Raw genomic sequence first — 16952 nt, 5'->3', positions numbered from 1 at the left:
TTAAATATACATAGATTCAATCCTTTGTGAGAATACATCTAATAGAGAGCCTGACCCTGACCAGAGATTGATGAATCACTTAGATGAAGGAAATAAAATAAAAAATCTACTTCAAACCTAATTTTAAATATTAGGCCTTGAGATTAAATGATTTTCTTAATTAACGAGGTTGCCTAAAACCCAAATATTAATACATAATATTTTTTTAAATGCAGCCTCCAGTGTACCATGTTTTTGTGTAGCACTTCATAGATTACCAAGTTTCCTCAATTTTTACACAGAAAAAGCTGGGTTTTGAAGAACTATTGGGCAGTTTATCCAAAGCCTTATCACATAAGTGGTAGAATAAAAATTAGAGCCTAAATCTTCTAATTTTTTCTCAGTATTCTTCCTACTATGATTACTATAGACACAAACCAATAATTACATGTCTATTAGAAACTTGCTTCTGACTCTCATGCAATAACCTACATACCCCTTCTCCCGAAGTTTGTATCTTGTCCTTACCTTGGTACAAAATACTTGACATTCACTTCCTCTAAAGCCTTTTCCAAACATATACCACCCTTGACACTTTAGCTCCCTTCTTAGCATCGATGTCCATATTCATTCATACAAAAATATCCCATTGAATGCCTATGATAGTCAAAGCAAAGTGCTTGCCACTAGAGAGACTACTACTAGGATGAAAAAAATAGTCCTCATTCTTAAGATAAAAAATAAGCAAGTATTTATCATATAAGGCAGAATATAAGTATTTTAAGAGGTTATAAATGCCATGATTGGTTCAGAAGGTATATATATTTTCATTATTTCTGTTGTTTTGAATATTCTTAGAGTTATCATTTTTTATCTGAAAATATTTAATGCTTCTAGATTACATGGAATTTGAGTTGGAAATAATGTTTCTGCTGTACTTATCATATTTTCTTCCTTCTGTATTTCCCATATCCTCCCTGATTCTATAAAGAAAGTTCTCTCTTCTCTTGGTGACCCATATTATTCATCCCTTGTATTCCTTGTAAGGTATACTTGTTAGCAAGCCAGCAACTCGGGAGGCTTGTTGAAAGCAAAGGTGAATGAATAAATTTTTTGGTAGGAGGAGGAAAAAAGGAAAATGTTTTCCCTGTGTATTCTTAGGCAATATACTAAAAGAAATTATGCTCTTGGCAATAGCAACTATTGTCCATACATTGACCCTTTAGCAGTAGGTCACTGTATACAGGTTACTTTGAATTCTTTTGTCAGGTTTTTAAGCAAATTATATTTACTAAAAAGGGAGAAATTACAATTTCTTCTGTAATTTTACAGTGTTCTATAACATATAAATTGCTTTGTTAGTAATCTTAAATGACTTCTTCACAATTAAAAAATATCCTCTTCAGATTCCTTGGTCTGACATGTGGTTATATAGTAGTAGGCAGCAATTCACAAATATATGTAAAGAAAAAAGACTCACGACTTGAATGTCAGAATAAAATTATGACCAAGAAAACCATATTTAAATTTAAATGTGGTTTTGTCATGAAGAAAAAAAATTTAAATGAACTTGCAAACACAAAAACAAAATATTTCATCTCCTAGGATTTGACAGTGTAGTTGGAGAAATAGAAAAAGTAACAAAATTTTTAAAAGTCATAAAGTTTGAAACAAAATAGCTATATTTAGTTACTTGCTTTAAAAACTCTATTCATATTATAATCAAATATACTTCTGTAAGGCAACAAAGTTATTTTAAAAGACCATTAATTATTTTGTAAAGATAGGTTATGGTTGAGCTGTGTATCCCCCGAATTCATATATTGTAGTCCTAATTCCTAGTACTTCAGAATCTTACTGTATTTGTAGATAAGACTTTTACAGAAGTAATTAAGGTACAATGAGGTCATATGGGCAGGCCCTAATCCAATACACACAGGAATGACCATGTGAACACACAGCAAGAAAATAGCCATCTGGGGCCAAGGAGGGATATTTCAGAACAAACTAAATCTGTCAATAGTGATCTTGGACCTCAAGCCTCCAGACTATAAGAAAATTAATTTCTTTTGTTTAAGTTACCTAGTCTGTGTCATTTTGTTATGGCAGCCTTAGGCAACTAATAACAGATGTTAGGGAAAAAAGGAACCTAAAATTAGAAACTTTTGAATTCAAAGATTAATCACACATAAAAATATGACATTTCTAAAATTCCATTAAAATTATGTATCATTAAGTTTTTAACTGTAGATCTTTTACTTAAGGTGATATATATATTTAACATATATATTATATATTTAATATATATTATATATTTTATATATATGTATATAGTGTGTGTGTGTGTGTGTGTGTATGTATGTATGTGGGCAGAAAAGCAAGGTTTACTGAGCAGTATTGAATAATAGAGTATAAAGCTCCCAAAAAGGGAGGGGAGCCAAGAGGGTTGCCTGAGATATATTTATATCTATGAGACAATCAAGAAATGAATAGTTGTTGCTTCCATCAGCTAAAATATGGAAAAAAGAAATTCTCCTTTGGCTCAGAGCTCTAGGGTGTGTGCATGTGTATATATGTGTGTAGAAACAGTTAAATTTATGTGCAAAAACAATTTTAGCTCTCTCTCTCTTTAAATTACAATTGATGTACATCCAACTAGCTAGGGATTAGAAATGGTAAGAAAAATAATTTTGGGGACATAAAGATTTGACTAAACTGATAAAAATAATACAACTTTAATCAAGTTTTAGACTTTTAAAGTTATTAATTTTTATATTTTTCCTCCCTTTCCACCTGCATATTTTCAGGATTACCTTAAAGATATTCTTATCTTTACCTAGTAGATTGCAACAAACACAGACCTGAACCCCCAAGGGCTTTGGTAAGAGCAAGTTATCTGTTGGAAATGATTCTTCTTTTTCTTCTTCTTTCCCATCATCATCATCACCACCATCATCATATCACAGCTAACACGTATATATTCCTCACTTTATCCCAAACTTTGTTTAAGAGTTATACATGTATATAAATAGGTTTAATCTTGAAAACAATCCTATGAGGTAGGTACTATTATTAGCACATCTTCCAGAATAAGAAACCTAGGTACAATGATATTAGCTAACTTGCTCAAGGTCATATAAATAGTGACAGGTAGGATTTGAACCCAGGCAGTTTGGTTTTGGAGGCCACTTTTAAAACTACTCTGCAGTCTATATTTAATCATAATTGCTAAAAATTGAAGGGTGACTAACGATACTGGCTATACATTTCTATTATTGTAATCAAGACTTCAGAAGTTGTGCTGTGATCGTGGCTGTTACTATGGCTATGGATAATGCACATCAATAGCAAGAAGGTGTATTTTCAATGGCCTTTTCTCCCTTGATGATACACTGATCATCCCTTCCTTTATTTATTTCAAAGATAAAGGAAGAAATTCTATAAATGTATACAGAAAAATTTTAGTTACTTTTAAATTCTAGTTTGGTGGACATTTAATATAATATAAATGAGAAACCTATCCTCACAAACATGAGTAAGAAACTATAGAAGAGGGAAAAATAGGATATAAAGGTGTTTACAGTATGATTTTATCTGGTTCCTTTTTCATTTCCATCTCTGACTCTCTTGTAATTAGGCATATATAGCCATTTGTCAATTTTGTAGGTGAGACTGCAGTTTCTTTATTCAGGCCATCTTGATAAGATTACCGCTAATATCTCTTGCACTTGTAGGACTCCTCTTACTTACTAATTTAATAATCTAGATTTTAAAAACTAGTTTTATTTCTCATCGTAAATACACTTGGAAAAGGAACAACCATAGAGTGATTGTAAAAAAAGTATACAGCAGGTGACTAATAAAAGGCTTGGAGGCTTCTTTGGCTTGGGCAAACAACCAGACAGTCCAGAAGGCCTGGTTTGGGGCCAGGAAGCAATCCACTGTGTGCAGTACTTGGACAAAATATATCTTCAACTGGTAGAGAAGAGGTAGAGAATATTGAGAATGGATAGCAGCACCAGGACTCAGCACACTTTCTCAGAACTTTGGTGGCTAAGTTTGGCAGAAGAAAGCGTCCAGGTATAGTAACTTGTCTGTTTTCTTCCTATGTTCCCATATTAGCAACTTTCACTAAATTCCAAAAGTTTCTTTGGGGGTTTTTGTGACAGATCTTGAAGCTAGCTGATTGCAGGGTTATAGAGAAATTAACACAATAGAAAAATTTGCCAAAGCAGACCAGAGGTTAGAGAAATGGTATGTTTCACTGAAGAAATCCAGGTGCAGCCACTAGCATTCTCACTGGGGCATCTTCATCAAGAAGTGGTTACAGATTTCTTGACCTCTCTTGGGATGGAAACTACAGGTAGGTAATCTTAATTCTCATTTTTACAAGTGAAACCATTCCTGCTAAATATTTGGCTAGACAAAGCCTAGTGGGAATTTTTTGAAAATCTGAATCCTATCCTTGTCCATGAAATAATAAACTGCTTCTTCCAAGAAAGGAAGCTTCATTACTTCCTATGGGACATTTTAACAAACTCCTTGAGTCCCTTGCAGGGTAGAGACTGAGTTACTGAGATTGCTCCTATTAAAATTTTCCTGCTCTATTTATCGGATGATTTCATCTAACTAACACTGGCACAAGGTGGTCTGTTTCATGTGAGTACCAGGTTCTCTTGGGAGCTTCAGCTTGGATTCTGCAGCACATTTCCTCCAGCAGGCACCAAGATGAGCTCAACTGTTCAGTTGCTGGACTGTGTTATGTGCTGCCAGCCACTCAACTTTTCTGCTTAGGCCCCCCAAAATTGAGCATTTTATTTCAATCATTGCTATAAAATTAACATATCTTCCACTTCTTCACTTCTACTAAATACATGTATTTTCATGTATTTTCTCAGTAATTTGTATGAGGCCACCTATCTGTGTTTTAAATTTTACTTTTCATAAATTTAGTCTTTCAGTGTTCAGATCTATGTACATCACTGCTATGAAGGAGCATTTCCTGTTAAATGCCCATGTCTACATGTGCACCTGTTAACTGCTCACTTTCCAAGGGCCAGGCTCATTTAACTTCAGCCTTGTTAACACAATTTTTTAGAAAAGATTTTATTTATTTATTCATGAGAGACACAGAGAGAGAGGCAGAGACACAGGCAGAGGAAGAAGCAGGCTCCTTGCAGGGAGCCCGATGTGGGACTCAATTCCTGGACCTGGATCACACCCTGAGCTGAAGGCAGACATTCAACAGCTGTGCCACCCCGGCGTCCCGATAACAAATTAAGAAATTTCTGTAATTTAGGTTGTAATTTCCCATGACTCATTATGTTCCAGTCTCTCATTTTAATCTCATTTTTAATCCCTTGAAGATTCATAGAATCTTCTCCCTAAATTTGATTTTTCCTTTTAGATCTCTGATGTTTGAATATTCTGAGAATTAAGGAAATATTCCATAATATTTGAGCTACTCTAAAATCCTTCTCATTAGCTCAATTATTTCTTTACTTTTTCTTTTCGACCTTGTCATTTTAATTTCTGGTGTCTACAATTACATTTGCTGTTGTTATGACAAAAATAAAAACAAATGTTATCTGCACCATGTGTCTGGCATTTTACTAAATGCTAAACCATTTATATACATCATCTCATTTTGTCCTATCACCCTACGAAATACATCTCAAAGCCAATTTAATAGATAAAGAACCTGAAAATAACGGGTTAACCTATCCAAAGTCACCCAAGGGGAATTTGCTTGGCTCCAGGCTGTGCTCCCAACTTCTGCACTACCCTCATATATTGCTGCCACGTTTTGATAATATAGGTGTCTTCAAGGACTCCTGTTTACAAATATCAAACTTATAAACAGCTTATATTTGGCCACTCCTAACCAGTACTAGCTCTTTCCGGTGTCCCTATTGCCTATGTCTTGAAAAGCAGTTTAAGACACTTAAGGCTGGCACTGAATGTGTATCCTCAGTGTGGAGAAGAAAATAAACTCTAATAAAGGGAATGACTTAGTTAACAGTGATAACCTATTTGTCAAAAATATTTTAACTGTCTGAAATTGTTTACATTGAAATTGCAATTCCATCAACGTGAGTTTTAGTTGTAGTTATAGCTTTCAAAAACTAAAACTGTTTCTTTGTTGTTATGTTATTCATATTATAATGTAAATTATGTTAGTTTGATTGCTTTCCTTTTGATGGGTCTCTGATGTAGGTGTACGTGTCCTTAAAGGACAAAAAGCTTGAGAACAAGGCGACAAGAAGTAGGGTCATGTGTGCTTGCACAATGAATGGAGAAAAACCCCCTTTCCTTTCTTTTACTATGCTGACCTCTGGTCCCTGAACACTAACTCAGTTTATTAGATTAAGGGTTAAATGCATTAATATGGGCTCCTGGTTCACATCTGAAAAGTTCTGGGCGTTTAGGGGCTTTATTACTTAATTCTAGGGAGATAAGTAAGAAACCAGAATATTATAATATGGTATTTATAAATAGCACTTATGCTATAATAAGAGCAAGAGATTTTTGAAGGAACACAAAATTACTTATTTATTTATTTTAATTACTTAATTATTTAATTTAAAAAAACAGCATTACTTCTGCAGAGATTAAAGCTTTGAGTTCCAAATAAATACTGTATCAATGAATTCTATAACATTCTCTAGTGAAATGTTAGAGACTACCCTTTTAAAAAATACCTTCCAGGATCATTGTAAAATAATAAATATATCTAATTAAAAAATAAACATTATATATTTAAATAAGCATTACCAAATTCTCCACAATAATTTTCAGGTATATTTACACATTGTTTGACATTCAGTTATTACTAATTAGGTTAACAGCAATTATAAAACTCAAAGAAGCCTAGTTGGTCTATGCTGAATTATATTTTGCACTGTTAAATTTAATAGACAAATCACCTTTTTCTGAACCAATGAAGAGCAGAGAATATTTATTTTATAGAAAAAAAAATCAAAGTTGGTCCTTAAATTTCTGTTGAGAGTAGAATAGATGAGTTAAGCTGGGATAAAGAGAGACACAGGGGTGCACAGACTGCATCATTAAAGTCTGTTTTAGGGTATCCTGGGTCTTAGTGGTTTAGTGCAGCCTTCAGCCCAGCGCGGGATCCTGGAGACCTGGGATGGAGTCCCATGTCGGGCTCCCAGCATGGAGCCTGCTTCTCCCTCTGCCTGTGTCTCTGCCTCTCTCTCTCTCTGTCTCTCATGAATAAATAAATGAAATCTTAAAAAAAAAAAAAAAAAAAACCAAAACCCAAAAAACTTAAAGTCTGTTTTGAGGGAAAACCCCTGAGAAATCACCCACTGATTAAATAGGAATCATGTCTGCACATGCCGTTTACTGTTCTTATTAAATAAAAATTTTCTGTCTTCAAATTTCCTAGTAAAAGTATTCTTAGTGAGTAACTTAATAGTTACTGCTCTACAGACGCTTTCAAAGTCAATTACTATGGAGATTTCTAAAAACTTAGTAAGAATTGTTTACAACTATCAGTATGGAAAGGTTGAAAAATTCAGGGAGGCAATGCCATTTAAAATGTGGACTGTGTAATTAAAAAAACACTTTACTAGCACTAAATTAGATTCCACCAAAGCTTCTTAATAGCCTCACCAAAATTTCAGGAATATAGCTCAGAAGTACAGCAAATGCTCCCTATGTCTGAAGTTTTAGATTTGATCTTAGTTATCTTAAATTTGAGAATGAGCTTAATACTTTCTAGGACTAGTGGCCATGTGAACTTGGGCAGATTACTTAACCTTTCTTTTTTTTTTTTTTTTTACTTAACCTTTCAATATCTTAATTCTCTATCTGTAAATGATTTTTGTCAAGAATAAGATATAATGTATTAAAGCATATGGCTCAAGAACAAGCCTTAAATGAATACTTGTTATCAAAATAAAGAAGAAAAGAATGGGAATATAAGCTGTATTTATATTTAATTATTTATGAGTATTTAAAAAATGGATACTGTCAAAAATTTGACTGAAAAAGTATCTTCTGTAATTTTCTTTTTGATCCATGACAGAGGAAGATCAAGTTAGGGATGATGGGGAGATGACTCAGCAAAGATAATTCTACATCAGTAAATAATTTGTAGGGTAATGAAACAGAGTTGTGTTTTGGACTCCTTAAAGAAGTTATTCCTCAATGGCTTAAATACATTTTAATTAAGCTGAATGTATAACTTCAGTAATAGAGAACATAATGATAAGTATTTGACATTCAAGTGATAGGATATTACAAACCATGAGCGACTTGTAAAGGTGTCAGATTATCTATTCTCAAAGTCTCCATTTTTAATGACATCATTCATCATGGCTTCCAGCTAAGATCCTAATAGAGGAAGTCAATTTTACAAGCGGCTCACCTTAGAGCAGTAGTTCTCGAACTTTGGTGTCCATCAGAATCACCGGGTAGGTTTGTTAAAACACAGGGACCCCACCCCCAGAGTTCTGATTAACTAAGTGGGCCAGAGACCTGCACTTCTAGAAGTCCTCAGGTAATGATGCCACTGGTCTGGGACCACACTTCGAAAACCATTTCCTTACAGAATATCTATGAAATTATATTGCTTAGTGAAATTTTTGCCAAGATTTAATATTCTCTATCCCAAAATAATTGGTGTCAAAGTTATAAAACTTTGAAGATAAAAGCATTAATTTATTTATATATTGGAATGGAATCAAAACTAGTTTTTATGAAAAAAAAATGTAAAGCCATGTCTATTATATTCCATTGGTCCATCCTCCTAGAGCAAATTTCTGTCAGGTATCTATAACAAGAATCATTGGTATCTAAGGAACTTGTTTTTATTGTATAATACAATTGACCCAGTTTTCTCTCTTTAGGAAGCTCAGTCAAAATATATGCTTCACATCCAGCAGGTATACAGGATCTCACATTATGCATTTTGTTCACAAACTTTACTTCCAGTGTCACTTTGTTTTGCCCTCATTTTCCCTTTATACTCATCTCTTCATTGACAACATTATTGAGAGTATTATATGTATTTTTAAAAATCATCTACATTCTTTCCTAAAATATAGTGGGAGATAAGTGAAAAAAATTTGTGTTAGTTGAAGACATGTTTCTAGAAGTTTTAATATCCTGTTTTATTAGGACTACATGCCACGGTATTTGGATTATATACAATGAATAAATGAGAGATTAGAGTATAAGAGATGCCACAAAAGATCAAGTGTATTTATTTAGCCCTAAGAAGAAATACCAGAAGTACTTGGGAAGACATAGATATCATTTCTGACATTAAGCATTAAAGATTAGGTATGTATCTGAGATACTGTATCATTGTAAAATGATTTTCTATGAAATTCACTGAGCCTATTTGAAGTTATTCATATTTTTATTTTAGAAAAAAATTTCTAGAGGTTTAGGACCTGTTGAGTAAAAGCAAAGCTTTGTTTATTTGTCTTGAATTTACCTTTCTCTGGCTTTAGGCATGTGTCATTTCCAGTGCATCAGAACTGTGTGATGAACAATTCTACATTTACCATGTCAGTAATTGTGTAACTTGGGGAAGAGATTGGTGATTTTGAAAGATGACGCTGTTGTAAGAATCTCTGCCTCCTGCAGGTTGTGTAGTGGGGAAACTAGAAACCTGTGCTACCTACCACATATGCATATCCAATGTAGCCAGTGCTTTACCAAAGAATAGAATATAATGGAGAGGAACCAAAGGTTAAGTAGGTTAAGATAAAATAAACCAAAGTGTATAAAAATCAAATTTTTATCTATAACACACAGATATATAAACCACAAATATTACATGATTGCATTACTAAGTCATAGCATACTAACTAAATGTTATGAGTAAATTTTGGTATTTTTAGTCTTAAATATTTTAAATCTTAAATAGGTACATCAAAGCAAAGTCTTTTCATGACTTTGACCATGAATAATATCATGAACCTAAAAATGTTTGAAAATATAAAAGCAATGAAAGGCAAGAGTTTTCCCTGCTAGACCTCATACCTCAACTTACTCCCAAAATGTAGCTCAAAAAGATGCTCACTAAAAATCCTTTCGAACTTACAACATCTCATATGGTATATATTTTGTTTTAATAACTCATTTTTAAACCAGATTCAATTAAAATACTATAAAATTGAAAAAAAATTTCTATAAATGGGAAGACCATAGCTGTTCTTCCTAAACAGTTTTGAGGGTATTAGGGCCTTATGGATTTTATAATATAAAAAATTATAAAAGATTCATTCTTCAAATCATTTATGAGTTTCACCTCTTTAATCTTCTATATTATATAATGACTTTTTAAAAATAAGTTAATTTCTATCCCTACAAGTTGGAATATAACACATAAATTTTATCATTTGCTATCATGGGGCCATTGCATTATATGTTTCTGTCTAACTAATCTGCATTCAGAAGTTGAAGAGAATCTAACCATTTCAAATGATTAATTGTTTATTTTACAACTTTTAAAAAGAAAAATGTCTTGCCTTTGAATGGTAATCTTGTTCCAGTCTGGGATCTGATCCGGCTACCTGTTTGTATTTGTTAATTTTCATTTGGCGATTTCTCTCCTCTATATCCATAGCACCTATCGAGTAGAAAAAAATCCATAAAATTAATGTTCAGTTCTTATTTCTGAGCCCTACTTACAGGATGTATAATAGAATAATAGAAGAGATGCTAGGCTGATATATTACTTTCATTCAAGGTAGTACGTACAAATTAAAATGTCATATTATTTCTTAGTTTTATTTAAAGTATGCAGTTCGGTGAATAAAAGCATGATTACTAAATATGTAAAAATATTCTAATCTGAATAAAATGTAAATGAATTTTAACAGAACAACAAATCTTAACTAGATAGAAAACACTTTCTGGTACATGTATGCCTAAGAGAATATATTTGACAGTACATAACTTGATGATAGCAATACTATAAAAACTTTGGATGGTAATTCATCAGGATTTGATTTATTTGCTGAAAACAGCTGTAAGTCTAACTGGTTTCAAATGAATTTTACAATTGTGTTTAGAAACTATTATCATAAAATTAGCCCACGTTTTAAAGCAGGTTGCCCCAGCTTACTTATGGTTGAACTTGAATTTTCTAGATCTAGCACCAAGAAAGAGGCAATTAAAATAATACTCCTGAGAACATACTATGCCAGTAAAGGCATAAAGTGTAACTGAAATCATCTCAGAAAAGAAAAAATGTAAGGAGGTGAGAAATTGAGATGGTAAGCCTATTACAAAATGTGACTAATACTCTGTAACAGGTCCTACCTCCCAACACATCAATTATAAATACCAAGTGGGTCTTTAAAACCTTTGGTTAGAACAAAAACTAAATTCAGTTAGCAAATCTTTGCAAACATGAAAAAGTGTTTTTAAGGTATATTTATGACTTTTATTGAAGGATTTTATAGGAAAACTCCATTTCTCCTAAATACACATAATGGAAAAACAAAATCTTAGTTGTATACTACAAATCTACAAACTGGGAAAAATAATCATACCTTACTGGGCTATCTATAAGTTGTTGTTATGTAAATTTATAACCACTGAGTATGGGGAGGAATGTAAACATATATATATATATGCCCCTTGCTTAACATCATAACCTGAATACTGCAGTAAAGATCCCTAGACAAAAGTGTGCCATTCAAAAATAAGTATTTTAATGCTTATCCTGAAAAAAATTTCATTGTATATCAGATAATTCTTGTTGGTAACAAATTTTAAGTAAAAATCAATTTATTTAAAATAAAGTATAAAAAGAAAAGACTTCAAAAAGGAGTAATAAAATCCTAAATAAAAGAATGTATAGTCTATATTACATGACCTCTAAGTATAGCAACAAAATTAAATCAACTATTCAATAAAGTGAGGCAATTTGTTCCTTTGAAGAGTCTTGTTTTAATAATGATTTGATTAAATCGGTGCCAAATAATAAAATAGAAAAATAAGTATCATATTAATATAAGTTGATGATATATAAAAACAAATGAGTACCTCCATGATATGAATGTAAAATGCAGTCAAGTATAAATGTCTATTAGTCTATTAAAATACAATTTTGGAATTGTTTGTTAACCAAGGGATATTCTCTCAGGTAAATGTTTATTTTCTCCAAGGGTGAGGGAACAAAAAAGTCATCCCTGTATCAAAACAACTGCGTGTACTTAAAGAATATTAGCTAAATTGAGTGGGAAGTTCTTTTAAAAAGTTTCATTTTGATATCATAGTGGCAAGATCGTATATTAATATGAATAGCACCAATAGACAAGTTTAAGCACATTTTATATATACATATATAAATATATACATACATATAGATATATACACATACATACATATATATGGCATTTTCTAATATTTAGACTATTTTTTGGACATCAGCCTCCTATAAAGCTACATCAAATTCTTTTTAATTACCAGGTAGTAATGTGATATATATACCGGCAGGGGTTGACAAACTTGTTCTGTAAAGGGCCGTTAATAAGTATTTTAGGCTTTGCAAACCATATATTTTCTACCACAACTCTGCCATTATAACACAAAAGCAGGTATAGACAACGCATACACAAATGAGTGTCATTGTTCTATTGAAACCTTATTTACAAAACCGACAGAGGGCCTGATTTGGTCTGTGGGCCATGGTTTGATGACTCCTGCATTAAAGCATTGTTTTTAAAAAGCATATTTAGTATTGCTTTGAAAAGGAGCCCTTCTCCTTAGTAATGGTTAAAGATTTTGTAGAATCAGGTTTATGGAACATCATTTATATTTAACAGGTCACTGGGGGGTGGCTTAAGAAGAATATTAATTTGTATTTGCTATAAGTAAACAAAGACGAAAATAGAGTGATATAATTGTTTTAACACATTATCAACTAAATTCCAATCTCAAACACATCTCTCATCTACAGACTCAATTACCATCTATAGACAGACTCTAATGGAAAGATTCTTTATTAGAGGCTTAACTAATGAAATGTCAGGTAACCACCTTACTGTATATACAGTCAACAAACTTGGGTAAATATACTTTTAATTTGTAACTTCAAATTTTCCTAGGAGGTTAATCCTTAGGACACACAGTAACCAGACATTCCTCTCTCCAAAACTATTTGGCATCTACGAAGTCTTCCATTCCTTTTCTACATTTTTATCAGCCTATTCTCATAAAGAAAACAGTTCACAAACAACAATATTCTTAGAGAGAAAAGTATCCTACTGGTAAAGAGATTCATCATAGGAAATACAAAACTGTCTTCTGTCGAAGCTCCCCAAATACTTGATAACAATATGGATAAAGTGTAGCTTTAACAAATCTAATTGATTTTCATAAAATACACAGGGATATAATAAATGTAATCTGAGCATAAAACAAAATATTATCTGAGACACTTTTTTCTGATTGAAGTTAAAGAAGTATATTCCTCATGCATATAGTAGAAGTATATTTTTAAAATTAAGTATATTTTGCCAAACCATCAAGGAAAGAAAAAAAATTACTTTTGGGAACTATCCTACTGAATCCTAGTTTACAAACTTTTCTTCCAAGAAAATACAAAGTGGAAGAGGAACAAGATTACAGACAATAACAATGACAGTGACAGAATTAATATATTCCAAGTGAACAAAGCTAAAAGGGCCAAATTCACATAATCTTTAAATGCTAAAATCAGCATGTATGCACATAGCAAATAAAATGCAATAAAGAAAAAGGTATAATCAGTGTATGCAGCTATTTGCCCACTTTGAGGCAACAATTACACAGGAGAAAGCACGGTAGCTTATGTTTATTTTCTAGTTTCAGTAGGATAGACTATAAAAGCAACTTATTAATGTCTTTCACTAATCAGAGGAGTAAGAATAGAAATTGTTAAAATGACTACATAAGACATAATGAGATAAATACGAATAAATAAAAATGTATAAAATAAAAGAGAAATGTAATGTTTTGTTAGGTTGTTATTTTATTTTCAAAGGCCAAGCAATTCAAAAGAAAATATTGCCCTTGACTTTATTGAATACTTTAACTGTCTTTCAATATCTGTTAACCGTGAAAAAATTTGTTTTGCCGATGACAGTAACTGACAGCTTTTGACAAAAAATTGATGGTCATTTATATGAATGTTTTCCAAAGTACCTGTGATAAAAAGAAAACTGCTTAAAAATACAACATATTTGATACTGTGTATCAAAAGGTTTTACAATGGTCATATGTTTGAACCGGAAATTTCACTTCTCAGGATTATTCCTAAAGAAATCAATGTGCAAGATGTACCTGCAAGTATATTTATTACTACATTGTTTGAAAATTGTAAAGGCCTAGGGAAAGAAACTAAATGTCCAACGATAGGGGTTAGTAAGCTGCACTTGCAGTGTATCTACAGAATATTATGATGCACCCATGAAAAATAATGCATACAATGTGCATGTGCATTCACATATAATAATGTAAAATAAAGATATTATAATTAGTAATTATAAAACAGATTAAATGGTAATGTACTATAGTTTATAAACTGTAATTTAAAAAAACTACATATATGTTCATAAAAATATATGTACACACATAACCTATACAAAACACAAAGAGAGGGGAAAAATTAAGATTTATATTCTAGAACGCTAGTAGTTATCGCTGGTTATTGAAATTAAGTGCTACTGTTTTCTTATTTGGGTTTATATATAGTTTATAAAATGCCCACAAAGGCACTATACAAAAGAAAAATATTACTTTAAAAAACACAAAACATAGTGTTTTTGTGAAAAAGAATAAATTATTTGGCTTGAAAACCTGTGTTTTTGTCATGATGTGATAAAAGTGCTTTGGAAATAAATGCTGAATAATTTTTAAAATGCAAATACACAACTGTTCATTGCTTAATTTACCTATGGGATATATATTTATTTGTTAAATAAAAGCATTTGGGTATATTGATTGAAAATGGTATATAACGAGAAATAATTCCAAACGCGATAAAGTGCAGATCTTTTCAATTTTTACGAATATTAAAACAAAAAAGTGACCTGGCATGTTTTAAAATTTTCCTTATTGGGTTTTTCAAATGTAGGACTTCAGAAACTATGCAATAAAATTTTTTGAAGTTACTTTAAAATGATTTCTTCATAATTACTTAAGAAACTTTGATTTTTTTATACTAAAATTTTAATATATATTAGAAACTCATAAAAAGTACACTTTCGTTAGCTAAATTATTTGTTTAAATAGATGCAATGCAGAGAATAACAAACATTGGAGAAAGTTAAATTTAAAAAGCATGTAAATAAATATTGAGCTAAAAATTATACATTATGTGCCAGATTATTTTTGCTTTTGTCCTGGGGCAAAGGGAAACATTTTCTCTTTCTCTCTCTTCCTTTCTTTTAGCATTATTTAGCATTGTTTAAGTGTAAACAAATTTAATCTTTTTCTTTAAGTTTTATTTAAATTATTTAAATTAGTTAACATACAGTTTAATATTCGTTTCAGGTGCACAGTATAGTGATTCAGCACTTCCATACATCACATGGTGCTCATCACAAGTGTACTCCTTAATCCCCATCATCTATCTCACAAATTTTGAGGAATACTTATTTCCAAATCAATCAATTTTGAGGATGTTTCTACTGTGGTTACTAGGAGCTAACACATCGGGAGTGAAAGAAAATATAATTTGATTTGGTTTATAATGTGTTTGCTTATAAAATGATCTTTTCTTTGCTCCTAGGAAAGACTAGTAAAAAATCAATTTAATTGATTTAATTTCCTAGGACTGTAGGAAGACTGAGCTCCAATTGTGCCTAAGTGAATGATGGAATTAACTGAAACCTAAAGGCTCTAGAAATTTACAAAACTATTGTACTACCTTGAAGCTCATAGGCTTTTAAATTATGTTATAAACCTTGACAACCTATTTTAGATCTCTAGGTTGTTACTGTGTGTATCTATCTGCTGTTTCTCTCTTAATTCTCTGCTATATTAATTAAATAATACTTCAAAGGAGATGCTATAGCAAATTTCCTAGACTCTTTTCCCTATAGACAAAAGAAAACTGATATTTAAACTACTTTAGGACATATGTCATTAGGAGTGACCTAGTGATTTAAGGAAACAGAGTATATCTGTTTTTAACATCTAAATTCAGTAGACAGACTCACTGAGATTTTATCATTCAGAAGTCTTGGATTTTAGCACCAATTTAGGTTTTATCTTTAATATTTAAAATTGTTTGGCCTATAGCAGAAAGTCAGGGTTCTGTGCATGGAGACTGCAGTGCACATAACCATCACAGAGCCGATGGGACTTTGAAACTGTCCAGATTTAGGGTTATGGGCATATTTATGATACATAGGAGTGAACAAAATCTACAAAATAGCACTGGTTTAAAAGATTAGACAAGACTTGCGTTCAAGTCTTGATTTCACAAGTCTTATAAGTGTAAGCACCTCATTTACTCGTTTGGCCATAAAATTCACCATCTGTAAAATGAATAGTTCTGGACCAGATATTATTTATGATTCCTTGCGCTATAAAACTATTTGGTTGGTTAATTTTGAGGCCAAATACTGTTTAAGTGTGTGTTCTTTTATATTATCATATCTATTTCATTAATATAAATAGTATAGTCTAGAAATACCTATGCTGTTTGCCCTGCTATGGCATGTATTAAATTTTACTTTATTCTGTGTGTGTGTGTTGTGTGTGTGTGTGTGTGTGTGTGTGTGTATACAGAGACAGGAACAGAAATGAAATGAAGAGAGGGAAGGAGAAAGATAAGGAAAAGAGGGAGGGAGGAGAGAGAAACAGATATCTTAAGAATGAGCCTGGCTGGGAGAGACACAGAGATAGACACAAAGTGTTTTGAAAAGCTCTTTAAACCAGAGGATTTGCCCAGCAAAAAGAATCATAAGGAAGTTCTAATCTAGGAGGCTAGGAGGGTC

The 16952-nt window shown here is 31.9% G+C and overlaps 1 protein-coding gene across 43 annotated transcripts in view; it reads right to left on the bottom strand.

Moving 5' to 3' along the window:
• RIMS2 (regulating synaptic membrane exocytosis 2) overlaps positions 1-16952 on the bottom strand; it is a 591823-nt gene that overhangs the window by 149188 nt on the left and 425683 nt on the right. For 23 of the 43 annotated variants that reach the window (XM_038555311.1, XM_038555266.1, XM_038555308.1 and 20 more), the window contains one exon: positions 10485-10585. The exons of the other annotated variants lie outside the window; for them this stretch is intronic. In XM_038555311.1, coding sequence (XP_038411239.1) covers positions 10485-10585 — 101 coding nt within the window. The remainder of the gene's footprint in view (positions 1-10484; positions 10586-16952) is intronic. 43 annotated transcript variants of the gene reach the window in all.

Source organism: Canis lupus, chromosome 13 (assembly GCF_011100685.1).
Source record: "Canis lupus familiaris isolate Mischka breed German Shepherd chromosome 13, alternate assembly UU_Cfam_GSD_1.0, whole genome shotgun sequence".
In the NCBI taxonomy this organism is placed as follows: Eukaryota; Metazoa; Chordata; class Mammalia; order Carnivora; family Canidae; genus Canis; species Canis lupus.
This window is presented reverse-complemented; position numbering and strand designations above follow the sequence as displayed.